Raw genomic sequence first — 17,610 nt, 5'->3', positions numbered from 1 at the left:
CTAATTTAGGGAACTCCCTCCCTAGAGAGGTCAGGTTGGCTACCCCTCTTTTAAGCGTTAGGCGGGCAATGAAGACTGCCTTGTTCTGCGGGACTCTTGATGGTGTTTAATATTTTTATGCTGCTCTTTACTGGCACTCATTCTAATTTGACTGCATTGAATGTTTTCCTCATATTTATTTTTTCGTGAAGCTGAATTTTATAACTAGTTTTTATTGTAATTTAATTGGCTATGGTCCTGAGCACCTGAAGGATGGAAGGTGCAAATCATGAATCTGCTAAATATATAAATGTAATTAAGTTCAGGGGGCTGCAGAAGAAAGTAAGAAACCCGTTTCGCACAATATTTGAGCCACAGCGCGTGCCAGGCACCATTTGCCTAATCACCTACGCGGGCACGACTTGCAGCGTCATCCAAACCCAGGTGGCATGACTTGTTTGGGGTGGGGTGGGGGAAACAACCCTCAAATAACTTATGGGCTGTTGTTGGGTTATTTGAGGGGGTTTTCTCCCTCCAACAAGACATGCTGCCTGAGTTCACATGACATAACAGGCGCTTGATTAAGCAAATGGCGCCCAGCATGCATCGTGGCTTGAACAAGCCGCTGTGGCTTGTTTAAACAGCAGTGATTGCGTGAACCAGGTTAGTGCGTCAGGGCCAAAGTAGGTACAACGAGGACATCATTCGCATGCAAAGTAGGTGTGGGAGGGGCTGTTTTTAACAGCAGAAAGAGCCAGTGTAGGAGGGAGGGGGGAGGTTGAGCCATCCCTCACCTCACGCATTCACTGTCTGCAGCTGCTTGCTTCAGGCACTTTTCTCCCTTCCTGGCTCCAATGCTAGACGTGAGTCAGGAATGAAGAAACATGGCTGGAACGACAGACTGAGGAGGCCGGCTAAGGTGTGACATAAGGGAGAGTTCAGCCACACCCCCTCCAGTGGAATCCTTTTGTGGTCAAAGTAAAGCCCTCATCTCGTCCCAGACTTTATAAATGATCCTGCTGGATTCTGCAGCCTTTCTAAGTTATGCACATTTACATCATTTCCCCCTTTACTTGGCCTAATTCTGAATTTGCTCAATATGTAATCGGTTAGCAATCCTGCCTTCCTCGTTACCTGTTTCTCTGTTGTCTTTGCTGGGGCCTTCCAGCATCCTCCGCCCTGCTCTTTGTTCGTTTTGATGGTGCAAACGCCAAGCCAGCAGCACATGTGCTTCTACTTTGCAGGCCAGTCTGCCTTCCTTGCACCGAAGGTGCCAACAGAGCTCTGAAGAAGAAGCCAGGGACCACGACATGCAAGGATCATGGTGAGCACATCAGGGTACCAGATATCTCTTGGAATGAGCTGCAGCGGACAATGCTGTGTGCTCCTTTCACCAGACCGAGGCCTGGTTCCCTCATGCAGCAGAATGAGGTAGGAATGAGGCAGGAATGAGGCAGAAGAGTCCTGAAGTGGGTAGAATGCACTGAATCATTTCAGGTGAGGAGTCACAGTTTTGCTCCTCTACATTTTAAAATCAAATGAACCCTGCAATTGGAAGAGTAGCACAGCGGGATGGGAATACAACCTTTCTCTGAAGTGACAGGGGTTTTGTTTACTTGCAGGAAGGTTGATAGATGGAAGAGTAACAGAAGATGGTACGGTCTTTAGGATTCACTGGCTTCATTTTTCTGCATGTTTAGGCCAGGCCCAGGGGCCTGTCTACACGAAGTGTTTGCCCCGGGGTGGCTTCCCGGTAGCGCCACATCATCTACATGACACAGCCGCCATTGCGAAGCCATTCGGGGGCAAACCCTGGAAACTCCGTTCCAAAAAATTCGGGCACTTACCTCAACTTTTTTGGCAGCGGAGCCCATGGCACCCCTTGATTGGTCGCTATGGACGGCCCCGTGCCTGTTAAAATAAAATAAAAAATGGGGGGAGGGAGGAGAGGAATGGGGCTGTTCCTCCCCCTTTTTAATTTTATTATCTGTATCTCTGCAGCTGCGCAGATACAGATAATAAAAATAAAAAGAAATGGTGGGGGAGGACCGGGCAGCCAGAGGGAGGAGAGGAGAGGTGGCTCACCCCTGCCCCCTCTCCTCGTGCCCTCCTTCTGGCCGTTTCTCCCCCCAGTTCCTGCCCCCCAGTTCTTTTTATTATCTGTATCTGCGCAGCTGTGGAGATACAGATAATAAAAATTAAAAAGGGGGGGAGGAACGGCCCCATTTCCTCTCCTCCCCCCGGGTTTTTTTTTTACTTTACACTGAGAAAGTTCACACTTGTGTTCATAGAATCACAGAATAGCAGAGTTAGAAGGGGCCTACAAGGCCATCGAGTCCAACCCCCTGCTCAGTGCAGGAATCCACCTTAAAGCATCCCTGACAGATGGTTGTCCAGCTGCCGCCATAAAGATGGGGGCCAGGAGACACTGCAAACGGGGAAGCCTGAAGGAAAGGCATTGGCAGGGCTCAGTTGGCCATGTTTACAAGGAATAGTCCTGAACATTGAAGTATACTTCCCAGTACATATCATACTGATGCAAAGTTGGGAGAAGTTGCACATTGAAGCTGCACTTTTCTATTCCATGCAATGATTAAAGGTACAGGGTCTTTACTACTCACTGAATAATGCCTGGGCAGTACTTTGAACACTGGAGAGGTATGAAACACTATATAAAATACTAAGTCTTAAAGGTTCTGAAGGAAGTCTACCATAATACTATTTCTGGAAAAACATACACCCACATTTCTTAATATGTGCCCTCCTTAGTTCCCAATTGGTGTACTATTCCATTATTGCCCAATAATTTCATTATTGCTACATTTGAGAAGTGTCCATGTAATAAAAATAATGAGATTTGTCAGAAATGGGGAAGAAGTACATTTTGGGAAATTGAAACAGTGGCTGGAGTCAATCACTCATTACTGCTGCAACCAGGTAATAATAATAATAATAATAATAATAATAATAATAATAATAATAATAATAGTAATAATAATAATTAATAATATATTTATTTCTTACCCGCCTCTCCCTTTAGATTGAGGTAGGGAACAGTATTAGTACAACAATGCAGTATAAAGCAGATACATCAAATTAATTAAAAGCATGTGAAATCAATGCAACATCAAAATAACAATCAACAGATCTTTAAAATTCTTGGTTTAACATTAATCTGCAGGGCCAGGCAAAGCTGGTAATAGGCCCAGGCCAGATGGGAAATGTAGGCCCCATTTCAGACAGCTCATTAAGTATTTTTAATCAGTTCTAAATACATATGAACTAGAAGAATTTATAAAAATCGCTTGATCTAGCCTTTTGTGATTGCTCTCAGCCCTATTCATGTGCTTTTGTCTCATCTCTGCTAGAGATTGGGGGGTGAAGACACTTTGGCTTTTTGGCTGTCTCAAAATGGAGTCAGTACTGCTCACTCACAGGAGAGCTACTTTGTAACAGATCTTTACCAAAGGGTCCCCCTTTGCCTCTACCAGGGGGACTTGGAGTAGGCCCCCTCAAAATCTGGCTCCACTGCCCCCCCTGCCCTGCCCAGCCCTGTTCATCTGGGTAGGCCTGCCGGAAGAGATTAGTCTTTATGGCTGTCTTAAACTCGGAGAGAGCGTTAAGTTGATGAATCTTAAGGTCAGCCACACTGACAGAGGGGCCCGACTTGGAGTTGGCTCTGATTTTAAAACTGCTTGCTCTTATCCACACAGCTTGGATATAGAGGAGGACGGAACAGGGCGAGTGGACGGGGCAGTTTTTGTTGGGTCAGGCTTTCACACAGGACCAGATTAATGCCCTAAGCACAGCCCAATAATGGTGCCCCCTTGGCCCTTCCAAAACACTGAAATTCACGCGGAAAACGTTGGTAAGACAAACATACTGAACTCTAGGTGTATGTCGAGACAAAGATGGTCAGAAAGTTATCTCAGATGTCAGATGACGTCGTGGGGCACGTAGAGCCTAAAGCTGGTCGATGGGGTGTAATAAAATAAAGCACAAATAATAAAAATCTGCCACTCTTAGAATATGCCGTTAGGCCCTTCCTATAAATCTGGCATTCCTTAAAATTAGATGGCTACAGCTCTGTGGTGCCCTCCTTCCCTTGGTCCCCTAAGCAGGTGCTTATATTGCTTAAAGGTTAATGTAGGGCTGCTTTCACATCAGTGTTGGAACCATGGTGTGCACACGCTGATATTTTACTTCTTAAGCCAAGGTAAAATTAACTTGTCTTTCCTCCCTGCCCCTTGAGGGAAGCTCCTTTCCTTCTTGAAATGAAGCTGACGTGGGGGCATCTTTTAAGAATTACACAGGAGAAAGTAAGGTTGCTGTAAGGATTATGGACATTGTGTAGGTCAGCCTCCCCCACCCTGATGCCCTCTGTTTGTTTTATACCACAACTCCCAGCATGCCTGACCATTGGCCATGGTGGCAGGGGGTAATGGGAGTCAAACTCTCAAACATCTGGGAAGATCCAGGTTGGGGAAGGTTAGTAGGTGACGTGTGTTCTATGAAACACACTGCTAAGTATTAAGAACTGCTCTTTGAATTCTCCATCTCTTTCCAAGCCAGTGCGGAACAAGTGGGGATTGGAGTAGGATCTGAGCCCACATTTGGAGGAATGTTGGAAAGCAGCAGGGATCCTTGCAAATGCAGCTTTGAGAGCTAAAGTACACAAATACATAGTGAGCAGCTGAGCCTTACTTCCTTTTCTACCTCCAAGTAAATGTTTGGGCACACAATCCAGATTAGCAAGACTATGCATAGGTAGGATTTTAAAACTTCCCCACCCAGTTTTCCCAACTCTAACCCACCCCTGAAACAATTGCAAAACTGCACAGTCGCACAACTGCAGAAATTGTGCAGCGGTAAAGAGTAGAACCATGCTACTGAGGAATAGTGCTAAAGGAAATGATCAGGGGTCTGGAAACAAAGCCCTATGAAGAGAGACTGAAAGAACTGGGCATGTTTAGCCTGGAGAAGAGAAGATTGAGGGGAGACAGGATGGCACTCTTCAAATACTTAAAAGGTTGTCATACAGAAGAGGGCCAGGATCTCTTCTCGATCCTCCCAGAGTGCCGGACATGGACTAACGGGCTCAAGGTAAAGGAAGCCAGATTCCAGCTGGACATCAGGAAAAACTTCCTGACTGTTAGAGCAGTACGACAATGGAACCAGTTACCTAGAGAGGTTGTGGGCTCTCCCACGCTAGAGGCCTTCAAGAGGCAGCTGGACAACCATCTGTCAGGGATGCTTTAGGGTGCATTCCTGCATTGAGCAAGGGGTTGGACTCGATGGCCTTATAGGCCCCTTCCAACTCTACTATTCTATGATTCTACTACAAATGGGGGGGAGGGGGAAATAGGGCCAGCCCTCACACAATGATGATGCAACAGAAAAACACTGCGGTGTGGCGACATCATGTGTCATGGATGACCCTGATGTGCTCTCACCCTTGGAGTAGCTTTGGAGTGCAAATAATGTGCTCTTCCACTAAACTAAAACAGAAGAAGGGTTTCCAGGTAAACAGAAACACACAAAGCATACCGCTTTGTCAAGGCTAACCTCCCAAGCAAACAACACAACCCAGCTCCTGTCTATACGACAACGGGATTGCTCCTCATTGAATATAAACCCGAATTTCCATTGATTCAAATCTAGGCAAAGAGCGTCACACTGCAGCAGCAGCAGCAGCGATTTATCTCCTGAATTTTTTTTTATAGTGCAGTTATTAATGCACACATACAATGATACGGAGTAGAGACGAGTGAAGCTATAAATTGTATATGTGGAGCTCCGTAGATTCATATAAGAGAAAAACCGAGAGGGGGGGAATGAACAAGGCAGCAGAGGAGGATGAGAGAGGGAGACTGAACATGTCTCCACACTCCGGCTGCCCGTTCCCCCCTCTTTGTTTTAATATCATAAGCTCTATCTGCGGAGTGCCGCAGAATCACATAATTCAAACTGAAAACGGTGCGAAGGAATGAGGGAGCCAGAGGAGGACGTGATAGGTGGGAAATCGGTCAATCACTTTGTCCTGCCCTCAAAGCTACGCCCAACATGTCAAAATACGATTTAACTCTCCCAATGACACATAACCATAACGCGGTGCAAACTCGGACATTGATCCAAAAGTCACAGTAGATTGCAACTACGAATATGTGCATTATCGTGTTAAAAAAATGGCACTGCAGTGAATGGATAGCTGCGTCATGTGTCCTGAAACGCGTATCCGTGCGTTTAGGTTGGGGTAAAGAACCCGTATAAACATTCCCCCAGTTTCACTAGAACAGGGTATGTACCAGGTCAATGAGGCACGTGTGACTCTTGGACCACAGCTGCTGCTTTCAAGAACTGCTTCCCTTCTCTCCCCACTTCCTCTCCATGTTGCAGCCACATGCCTCTTGCATGCTTCTGCTTTCTCAGGCTAGTAGGCAAAAATCTCCCCATTCCATTCTTCCCTGTAGCTGCCCCCGTCCTTGCTTTGCCTGTGAGGAAAGGGCTAAAGTGTGCATGGTAGGAGAATTTATTCAGTCACCCAATGAAAATGATTTCCAATAGATTCAGATCAGATCAGAGAAAGAATTACATACCATGCAGAGTTCTCGGCTAAAAGGCTCCTTGCAAGTAGAAAACTAGCTCATCAGGGTAAAGGTTCAAGCCCAGACATCTCCTTGCTTTGCCGATTTTCTACTTGCAAGGAAATTTGTGGGGTTTTTAAAACAACAACAACAAGGGAGTATTCAGGAGTCCGACCTCTGCACCCTTGGGCAGTGATTAGGCCCCTGTCTATACGGTGGTGCTTTGCCGCTACGAGGCACCTTGCTCCCGCACTTGCATTCCTTCCCAGCATCTGCATGTGAAGGGGGGGGGAGAGGAACGGGGCCATTCCTCCCCACTTTTTACAATTTTATTGTCTGTATCTGCGCAGCTGCGCAGTTACAGATAATAAAAATAAAAATGGGGGAAAGGAACAAGGCAGCCAGAGGAGGACGCAAGGAGAGGAACTGGGTGAACCATGTCTCCTCCCTCTGGCTGCCCGTTCCTCTCCATCCACCCCCATTTTTATTTTTTTACTTTTGCAGAGTTGCGGGGCCGCCCATGGTGACCAATCAGGGGGCGCCATGGGCTCTGCTGCCAAGAAAGTCAGGGGAAGTGCCTGACTTTTTTGGAGCAGAGTTTCCAGGGTTTGCCCCCGGATGGCTTCGCAATGGCGGCTGCGTCATGTAGATGATGAGCCGCGACTGCGATGCCAGCCTGGGGCAAACCCTTCATGTAGACGTGCCCTAGGCCCTATCAGCACTGATGCCTGCACTAGACCTCAAGATGGACAGCAGAGCCACCATTTTAAATCCCCCACAGTGCCCCAGAGTGCCTGAGATGGCATCAGCATGGGGCATGATGGGGAATTCAAAATGGTGACTCAACGCTGTCACCAGGTAAGTGATTTTTCTATTGTAAGCCTGAGCAAATAAACTGTCTTATTATTAATCTGTGTAAGCCAGTCTTGAGGGCCTTTTTTGGCTAAAGAGTGTGATTAAAATGCTGTAAATAAATACTTTGCTGATGTCGTCCTTACACCTGCACCAAACCCTATTCCCACCTGCAGTCTGAAGAGAATTGGTCCATTCTAACACCTCTTCTAAGTGTAGAACCAGGCCTATAACTGCTAGGCCCACACAGTTAGTTTCATGAACCAGACCGTTCTTTGGATTGATTTATTTTTCACAAATGAAAGCTCCCAGTGCCATAGCGCAACCAGTTCCTTTTGAAACGGAAGGGAGTTTCAAAACTCCATTATGAGGGATAGAGTTGCTCAGCCCTTCAAAGGAAAGTCTGTTGTTTCCTTATTCAGTGGTCAGAAAGTGAGGAAACTATCACCATCAGGGCCGGTGCCAGACTATTTTGCGCCTGAGGCAAGGCAAGCTACTTGCACACACACACACACACACACCAAAAATTGCCAACTTTGATTCAGCTGTTCAAGAAGAGTTTCTGAACTATTATATTTTCCTTTTATTGTGTTTTTCTTAAAACAGCTAATTTGTATAAAACTGTGACCCTTAAAGGTCAGTACTGCGCCCCTCTGAGGTCTGCGGCCTAGGCGGCTGCCTAGTTGGCCTAATGGTAGCACCAGCCCTGGTCACCATCTGCAAGTGATGTTGGGTGGTCTACACAGGAAGCAAAATGGTTGAACGCTGAGGTGGGAGAACAGGCTGAGCCACTTCATACTACAGGGGCGGAGAGGGGGTACTCCTTTTGAATGATCCCCTGCGAACAAAATGCCCTACAAATTAAAAACAAAAATGCGCACATCTAGGAGAAAGTCCAAACTCAGTCTTTTGCCTGTTTGTTCTGATTTTCTATTCGCAAAAAGTTTTTTTAATATGGGGAAGCTTTGAAAAATGGCACCACCCCGAGCTGCAGTGGTCCAGTCCATTCTACACCTCAACATTCTGCCACCTCATTATAGGCCAAGACCGGCCCTGGGATAAACCCGGCTGAGTCAAATTAAGTCACAGGCTCCACTCCTGCTGTGCTATTCAGTCAGTTCCTTTGAGCTTCTGCAATGTTGGACCCAAAGACTGTTTTCCTGGAAGCCAGTTGAAAGTTTCATGCCACTTGGCTCACGAAAGCTGCATGTTGACCGTTCAGGGGTCACGTAACTCATTAGCATGCCAGAGTCTTGTTCGTTATTGGAATTAAGCAGACAAATCTCTCCACCAACTAAGAATGGCCATGCACTCCCGCCCACAGATTCAAGAGAGAACTATCAATCTGTCTGAGATCAACGTTTGCCAAGTGTTAAACCACCTCAAACTTTGGTGTTAGATTCTGTTACTGTGGTGTTAGGTTACCTTGTTGTCTTTTGGAACCTGGAAGTTCTGATTATTAACTCCAAAGTCCCAGAGTGCATCGCCCACTAAACCTCACTGCTCTCTAGGTTAGTTTCCCCTGCTGTAACTAATTGAACAGCTGGGCTTCAGTTCTCTCTCTCAGAAAGCCCTGAACTTCCGCTATCCAAGCCCATCCTCCCCACACACCCTTTTTCTGCCTTATAGAGCTGGAGTTGCTGAGTTTTGAAAAGGTGCCTGCCCAATTCATTTCCATAGACAACAAGAGGATGAACGTTGAAATCAAGACAAAGACAAGTGTAAGTGTGCCATTTTCTCTTTATAGGATAATTGGTAATAATAATTTGAAATGTAAAGGCCTGGAAAAATGGAGGTGGGAGCATTTCTAAACAAAGCCCTAAACAACCTGAGACCAGGATACCTGAGAGAGCGCCTTCTCCCCTGCCAACCTGCCCGGTCACTGAGGTCATCCGAGGGCCTGCTGCTGGTGGTTCCACATAGACCCATCCTCCGATTGGAATGCACCAGGGGAAGAGCCTTCAGCGTGGTGGCCCCCCTCCTGTGGAATTCCTTGCTTCTGGAGGCCAGGAAACCTTTCCAGAATCCACTATAAACTTCTCCTGTTAACCTTCAAAGCTTTTCACGGTCTAGCTCCTTCCTATCTTTCCTCTCTCATCTCACACTATTGCCCCGCTCGTGCTCTTCGCTCCTCTAATGCCATGTTTCTCGCCTGCCCAAGGGCCTCTACTTCCCTTGCTCGGCTCCGTCCATTTTCTTCTGCTGCCCCTTATGCCTGGAACACTCTTCCAGAACATTTGAGAACTACAAGTTCAATCGCAGCTTTTAAAGCTCAACTAAAAACTTTTCTTTTTCCTAAAGCTTTTAAAACTTGATGTTGTGCAGACTTTATACTGTTAGTTTTTCCCTACCCTGTGCCTGTTTGCATTCTCTTCCCCTCCTTATTGTTTTACTATGATTTTATTAGATTGTAAGCCTATGCGGCAGAGTCTTGCTATTTACTGTTTTACTCTGTACAGCACCATGTACATTGATGGTGCTATATAAATAAATAATAATAATAATAATAATTTTAAAATATTTTATTCTGCTTTTATTTTATCTTCTACAGCGCTCTGAAATTTTCAAAGGGGAGCAGTATATAAATATTGTAAATAAATATTGTAAATAAATACATTTCTGAGTTTTTGTCCCCAAGACCAGAATGATGAATGAAATATACTTTTGTTTAAATAAGACTGTCGCCTGTCCTAACTGGAGAAAACAACTCCTGCTCCATTTGCACATATTGCTTGATTTTCATTATATGAAAGTTTACAAAGCACTGGGCTGAGCTACCGTGGCACAGGTAGCAATTCTGCCATCAAATATATGAATTTTTTTTTATTTTTTTTTTGCTTCCCGTAGCGTCCCTCGTGTATTTCCGGAGCTGTTCAAGAGGATATGATATATTCCAAAGTGTCTGATGTCTCTGACGTGGTGACGGATAGATTCCTGTGCAGCGGGGAAGATAATGCTGTGGAGGCTGCCACTTGCAAAGGTTGTTTTGCCTACACAAGGAGGGTGACTCTGTCCTGGTTCAGTGGAGGGGCAGGGGGAAAGAGGCAGAAAGAGCCTTTTGGATCCTGAAGAAGCATCTCATCCAAACAGAGCTGTACAGTTTCTCCTGGTAACCAGAGCGATAACAAGAGCCAGTGTGGTGTAGTGGTTAATAGTATTGGCCTAGGGCCCAGGAGATCTAAGTTCTAGTCCCCGCTGGCCCAGGAAGCTCACTGGGTGACTTTGGGCTGATTTCAGCTTAACTCACCTCACAGGGCTGTCGTGAGGATGCAACAGAGAGGAGGAGGACCATGTAAGCCACCTCTCCTTGCAAGAGGAAAAAAGGCAGGATGTAAATGCAATAGTACTAGGGCTTCATCCCACGTACCTGTTTCCCTCGTATTATCCCTACAGCGCTAAGCTGTCGGCGTTGTTGTTGCCTAACCACACCCCTGGCGGCAGCGTTTTGCAAAGGGTTTGAAGGGGGGAAATGTAAAAAAAAAAAAATCATAAAAAATCAACGGATGTCCCAATCCGATTCAAATTTGGTATGCTTAAAGCTCTCCTTAATATCTATTACTGTGCCAGTTTTGATGTCTTTATCTTTAAAGCTTACGCAGATGTAAGCATTTGTTTAATTTTTCTCAAATCCTGCTCCTGCGCCCCAGCGGCAGCTCGGAAAACAACAAATGACGCGCTCGAAAAGTAGTACCAAAATATTGCACTTCTTTTGGCTTTATTGCACAATTAAGGCAGGATGCATGGGAATACTTCACAGTCAAAGCGGATTATAAGGTGGAAAACTTCTGAGTCCTTTCCATGCAATTCGCAGTGATTGCACAGTATAACCCTGGGGTGATAAAGCTCCTAGTAGTGATAATGGTGTGGTAGATGTATCCTTCATAAAGATGATGTACCCTTCACAACTGTGGAATTCCCTTGCCTGCATCGAATCTAGTCGCTCACAACTTTCATATAAAGAATCCTTCCTCCAAGCTGAATAAGTTTCTATTCTTTGTTCTTATAGGATAAAATGTCAGTGTCTTGTGAATTTCAGACACCAAAGGAATTTGAACAGGTCTCATTAGGGTGCGTGTTCATTTCACAGTTGCCATGTGGAAGCCACATGAAACAGCCTTCCCGTGACAATTGCTCTGCAGAGCAGCTTTCATATATATATATATCTACAGGGCGGGCCAGACAAAATGGCAACTGGCTTGGCCTGTTCTTTTATGTAATGTGAACGACCAAACAAAGAGAAGTTCAGTGCTGTTCGGCTAAAGGTTTTGCCTTTCAGCTTCCTCAGCTAATGCAGCTGGAATTCCAGATGAACAGCGGGAGACGTTTCAGAACATTCAGGATGGAGGCATTTTAAGGAGAGCAGCACATGCAAGAGAGTTTATTTTTGTTTATTTAAAAAAAAACACAGATCAAAAGCTAGATAGAAATTTACCCTTACCTTCCTGATTAAGTTAAAGTGTTGAGGCTGTAGATTTAGAAGTTCTCTATCTCCTAATATTCCCAGATTTGATGGTTGTTGTGGTAGGGCAGGGGTGGGGGGAGATACAGGTATCCTGTCATCTATTATTCTGATCCCCATATCAGAGATGTATTGAGTTTAAGAAGCCTAAAAATAAAATGTGAGCGTTTCCCTCTCTGAAATAGTGGTGAGAAGAGATGGTGGGGCTTATGTCAGCTTTTAATTCCCCCTCCCCCCTTTTTTATAGGTGAATCTGGGGGATCACTATTTGTGGCAAGGAAGGAAAGACATTTTCAGGTAAGTGAGCTTGTTCCAGGCAAGTTGCTTGTTTGCTGCTATGGACCTGCCACTTTTCACGAGAACCAGTGTGGCACAGTGGTTAGAATGTTGGATTTATACAAGGGAAGAGCTTTGTTCAAATCCTTCCTCAGCCATAAACCCTGGAGCTAGTTCGCGCATGGGCTCGTCTACACAAAAAGCTTGCCCTGGGGTGGCTTTGCAGTAGTGGCACGACATCTACATGACACAGCCGCCATTGCGAAGCCTTCTGGGGGCAAACCTGGAAACGCCGCTCCAAAAAAGTCAGGCACTTACCCTGACTTTTTTGGCAGTGGAGCCCATGGCATCCCGATTGGTTGCCATGGGCAGCCCCGTGCCTGTAAAAGTAACAAAAAATAAATAAAATGGGGGTGGGGGGAAGAGAAGAACGGGGCCGTTCATCCCCCCCCTTTTTAAATTATTTTGATTTTGTGAATTGTAGATTTTCTGCTTTAGCTCTTGACTCAGCTCTTTTACCTCTCCTGGCAGGTGGGTGTGATCAGCTGGGGCACATATGACCCATGTAAATGGAAGAAAAAAGACCCAAACACAAAAGAGATAATACGGGAGCCCCCTCAGCGCCAGCATAAACCACGAGATTTCTACATCAGCCTCTTTCGTGTGCAGGACTGGCTGAGGCAACACTTGAGCGATTCTCTGAGATTCATCCCTCTGCAATGAGCCACAAACACATATTCAGTGTTAACTCAGAATTCTTCCCAGCACCGTTTGCCAAGATGTCAACTCCCATGATGGTTATTAAAAAAAAAGAAAAAAAGAGTGATTATGTGAGGTGTGTCTGTTGTACGCCTGTGCTGTTTATTTTCCCAGCTCAAAGATCAGAACTTAATTGATGCCAGGGCTCATTGATTCAGAGCCCTGAGTTGCTTCCACAGACATTGATTTTCCTCAATCCATCAGAAGAAGAATTAAAGCAGTGGTTCTTCATAGCACTTAATGTAATCATATATTAGGCAGGAATTCTCTTCCCCATACCAAGGTGCATCTATAATGTGTATTCAAAAGGCAGTCCTATTTGGCAAAGGTCACTTACAACGTTAATTAAAAGCTGCCTCCTTGCTGGTTCATGTCCCTTTTATTGCTTCCTGTTGAGCAAAGCAGAGCAGAGCAGAGGGATTACAGATGAATAGCCCGATCAGGGAGAATTAATATCAGTTCTGGTTATCCTGCGCAGGTATGTTCATGCATTCACACATGTGTACACATGCTTCAGTTACAGATTTCCTCTTATTTTTTTCTTTTCATTGTTATATAGTGAATTAGCTCATACAGTGTATACACACACACACACACACGCACGGGCACTAATTTGCTATATAACAATGAAAAGGAAGAAATTATTATTATTATTATTATTTATTTATATAGCACCATCAATGTACATGGTGCTGTACAGAGTAAAACAGTAAATAGCAAGGCCCTGCCGCATAGGCAATGTGAGGAAATCAGTAATCAATAAATCAGGAAATGATATTTAGAGTTTCTCTACAAATAGGAAAAATCCTTCAGCCTTACCAGGGGCTTTCGTCTGCCACAGTCTTTCCATGTTCACGATGTGTTCCTTTACTTGCAACCAAATGATTTTCTACTGAAAAGTTCCCTCCCTATCAAGCCTTCATTTTAGTTATTGAAGCAGCCCCATTTAGTGAAAGAAGTATTGTGCATTGCCAACTTTACACACTGTGATAACTTTAAATACTGCATTATCTCCAACCTTTTTAAAAGCCAGATTACCAGGGGATAGTGCAGGAGACATCCCGGACATTGATAACGTCATGTAACGAACCCGCAAACTTCCATGAATGGCCAATCACAGGCATGCAGCAAATTGCTTGTTCAGAGAAGCCCTAAAGGGCTTTTCATCAGTAATCTTGCTGCCATGCCCAGCAAGAAGCAATAAATGGGGCTGAATCTTCAAACAGGTGGCTTTTAATTAAGGGGAGATTATTTTTTGAAAAGCCTCAATAGTGCTTTATCAATCTATTCTTGCTAGCTCACTCTGCAATTTCATTTTAAATTTAAGAAATGGTCTGGAAGAAAAAACAAATGAACAGCAGAGGAAACACTAAAAGGCAAATACATCATCTGGATCCAGGGGTGGTGGTGTGCATATGTGTTTTAAGTGAATAAGAGATAATTCCAGATTAAACTAGTGTGGAAGCAACCTCAGAATGCATTTTTAATGTTTTGGGGGTTACAGTCATAATGCATGTGAAGTAATAATGAACAGGGGTGGGAGGGTGCGGTTGCACCATGTCCTGCTTGTTCATCCCTGGCCGATGGCTGGTTGGCCACTGTGGGAACAGAGTGCTGGACTAGATGGACCCTCGGTCTGATCCAGCAGGGCTCTTCTTAGGTTCTTACCTCTGAGCATTCAGAGTGCCATTGGACAACCACAAGTGGGAGCATAGGGAAAGGCTTTAGAGGCCTGAGGCTGTAATTTGATGGCAGCCTAAGGCCCTGATAACTTAGGGTGACCATATGAAAAGGAGGACAGGGCTCCTGTATGTTTAACAGTTGCATAGAAAAGGGAATTTCAGCAGGTGTCGTTTGTATGCATGTTGCACCTGGTGAAATTTCCTCTTCATCACAACCGTTAAAGCTGCAAGAGCTATAGTGCAGCTATACTATGACCAGATTTAAAAGAGGGTAGGGCACCTGCAGCTTTAACTGCTGTGATGAAGAGGGAATTTCACCAGGTTCTCCATATATACAAATGACACCTGCAGAAATTCCCTTTTCAATACAACTGTTAAAGATACAGGAGCCCTGTCCTCCTTTTCATATGGTCACCCTATGATAACTGTCATGGTAGAAGCTAAATATTTCCAGGAAGTGCCAGTATTGGGAATGCCCCCCAAGGCAGTGCCCTCTTCCTTCATGTTTTCCCATCTTTTAATATATTCCTGTGAGGAGGCGGGCAGAAAATAGGGCTCCAAGCAAATCTGTGTGTGCTCAAAATCAACATGGGTTACGAGAAAACTGTTGACTACCCCTCCTCACTATTCAAACATAGAGAGAGTCATTTGGACTTGGGACCCACCAGGATCAGGAATGGCTGAATTATGAGAAGGAATGGCTGTGAGCCGGAATAATGGGTTTTCAGTCTCTTTTTTAATCTTCAAAAACGTTATTGATCCCAATTACATATTCCTTGAATCGTTTAAAAAATACCAAAGGAAAAACAATCTATAATAGCAATGAAGAAAAGAATATCTTTTAACTGAAGGAATGGATTACTTTTGATAATTAATATGTATATATGGATGGATGGATGTATTTTTGGGAGCACACTATAAGACGCTGAAACGTTTCCATTCTTCCCCAAATTAAATAACATGAACCTTGTTCATTTTAGCCAGGCCCCCAACGTCAGAAATACCATTCATTTTTCAGTGTGGGATGTCTTTAGATTTTCCAGTATCTTGCCCATAGCAAGCTAGTTGCCAGAAGAATACAACATTTCCCCCACTTCTTCCGGGCGTAACCAGACGCAGCCGAGTTCTCTTGTAACCATCACATGACCTGCAGACACCTCCTCCCACATGACATCTGGGACTAAGTAGTCTGGATTTGCAGACAATGTGACTGTGGACCTGTTCAGACAACATGCTAAGCCATGGTTAGGCCGCTAACCCTTTTGCAGTAAGTGGTTAATGAGCATCTTTAAACCATGGTTATATAGCCGCCGTGGTGAAGAATGGTTCACATGATGCACTGTTTCATGGTTCGCACAACACAGTAAGCCAAAATGTTTAGCTCAAAATGCTTAACCACCATGGCTTAGTGTGTCTTCTGGACAAGGCCAATGCCATGTAGACACCTCCCCACCTTGCCCTCTTCGTTTGCCTGAAGAAGAGATCCAGGGATCTCTAAAGCCTGCATAATTCTGGGGGTCATATTTTGATTGGTCTAATAAAAGGTATTACAGCATCATGGATTCTGAAATTTTTCTTATGGTCAACATGGCTACCTTTGTTTCTTTGTTATTAAAGGCCCAAGTGGCTTCCATATCAAGGCACACCTATTACCAGCTATGTTGGTATGCCAGCTATGCTGTTTCTTGGTGAGGAATAGGTTGGTCACTGTAGTCCATGCATTAGTAACTCATGTTTACATTACTGTGATGGGCTTTATATTGTGCTGGGTCCAGAAGCAAAGGAGTGCCTGGACAAGCACGTATTACACCAGTGTTAAAGCAGCTGCACTGCTGCTTATTAGCTACCAAGCCAGGTTCAGGGTCTTGCTGTCGCCGTATAAAACCCTGAATAACATGGGACCAGGTCACCAAACGGATCACCTTCCCCAATTTGGTGTGATTGCTGGGGTTGTCCATCACTGGTAAATAACATAAGAAGACCCAGCTCTTCAAGAGGCAGCTGGACAACCATCTGTCAGGTATGCTTTAGGGTGGATTCCTGCATTGATGGCCTTATAGGCCCCTTCCAACTCTACTATTCTATGATTCTAGCCCTGCTGGAATTTAGTCCAAAATTCTGTTCACATAGTAGCCAACCACCTATCGACCAAGGACCAGCAAAGCAAGACGTAGTGCAACAGCATCCTCCTACCTATGTTCCCCAGCAACTGATGTATATAGGCTTGCTGCCTCTGATACTGGAGGTTGCACTTTGCCATCAGGACTAGTAGCCATTGATAGCCTTCTCCTTCAGGAATTGATCCAAATCCAGTTCTCCCCCCACCTTTTTTTTTTACTCAGCCAAGTTCCGTGGCATATACAACTCGATTTGTATTTGCAAAGCAATCTGCAGCCTTTCCCCCGGGTTGCAGGAACTTTTTTTGCCCATTTTCCCCCTGAAGGTTCTGCAATTCGCGTAAATTTTTGAGCCATCTCCACAAATTTCTGAGCAATTTGCACAAATTGTGGCTGAATTTGCACAGTTGTCAGGGTGTGTGTGTGGATCTAGGAAAACTTGTTCTCCGACATCCCTAGCGATCGCTACAATCACCAAAGGAGGCCTTGCTGGTTGTACTGCGACCTGCAGATTGCCAGCTGGTGGCAACTGTGAAGCAGGCCTTCTCCATGGTGGCACCCACCTTTTAGAATGTAATATATAAATAAAATGTAATAAATAAATAAAATAAATAGAATGCCCTCCTCCCTGGTATTTGGGAGGCACCAATTGCGGCACGTTTTATGCACCCGTTATTTTTTGTTTGTTTGTTCGTTTTGTTTTTAAATAAATTTTATTTCAAATAATACCGCTTAACATAACATACAAACTAAACAACGAATGCAATCAAATACATAACAAATTACTTAAGTATATAAATGTTAACTACTTGTTTTCCATAAACAATCAACATAATCCAACCAGTGCACCCCCTTCCCTTCGGGATCACTCCTGTTTCCAGAATCTTAGCACCTCTTCTGGT

At 44.7% G+C, this 17,610-nt stretch overlaps 1 protein-coding gene across 1 annotated transcript in view; it reads left to right on the top strand.

The window, feature by feature from the left end:
* The window catches only part of LOC134395555 (uncharacterized), an 84,262-nt gene that overhangs the window by 25,409 nt on the left and 41,243 nt on the right, over positions 1 to 17,610 (top strand). The window contains exons 14-18 of the mRNA XM_063121718.1: positions 1,224 to 1,303; positions 9,045 to 9,136; positions 10,263 to 10,395; positions 12,122 to 12,171; positions 12,682 to 12,870. Coding sequence (XP_062977788.1) covers positions 1,224 to 1,303; positions 9,045 to 9,136; positions 10,263 to 10,395; positions 12,122 to 12,171; positions 12,682 to 12,870 — 544 coding nt within the window. The remainder of the gene's footprint in view (positions 1 to 1,223; positions 1,304 to 9,044; positions 9,137 to 10,262; positions 10,396 to 12,121; positions 12,172 to 12,681; positions 12,871 to 17,610) is intronic.

Source organism: Elgaria multicarinata, chromosome 3 (assembly GCF_023053635.1).
Source record: "Elgaria multicarinata webbii isolate HBS135686 ecotype San Diego chromosome 3, rElgMul1.1.pri, whole genome shotgun sequence".
Taxonomy (NCBI): Eukaryota; Metazoa; Chordata; class Lepidosauria; order Squamata; family Anguidae; genus Elgaria; species Elgaria multicarinata.
Note: the sequence above shows the minus strand (reverse complement) of the source record. Positions and strands in the feature narration are given on the sequence as shown.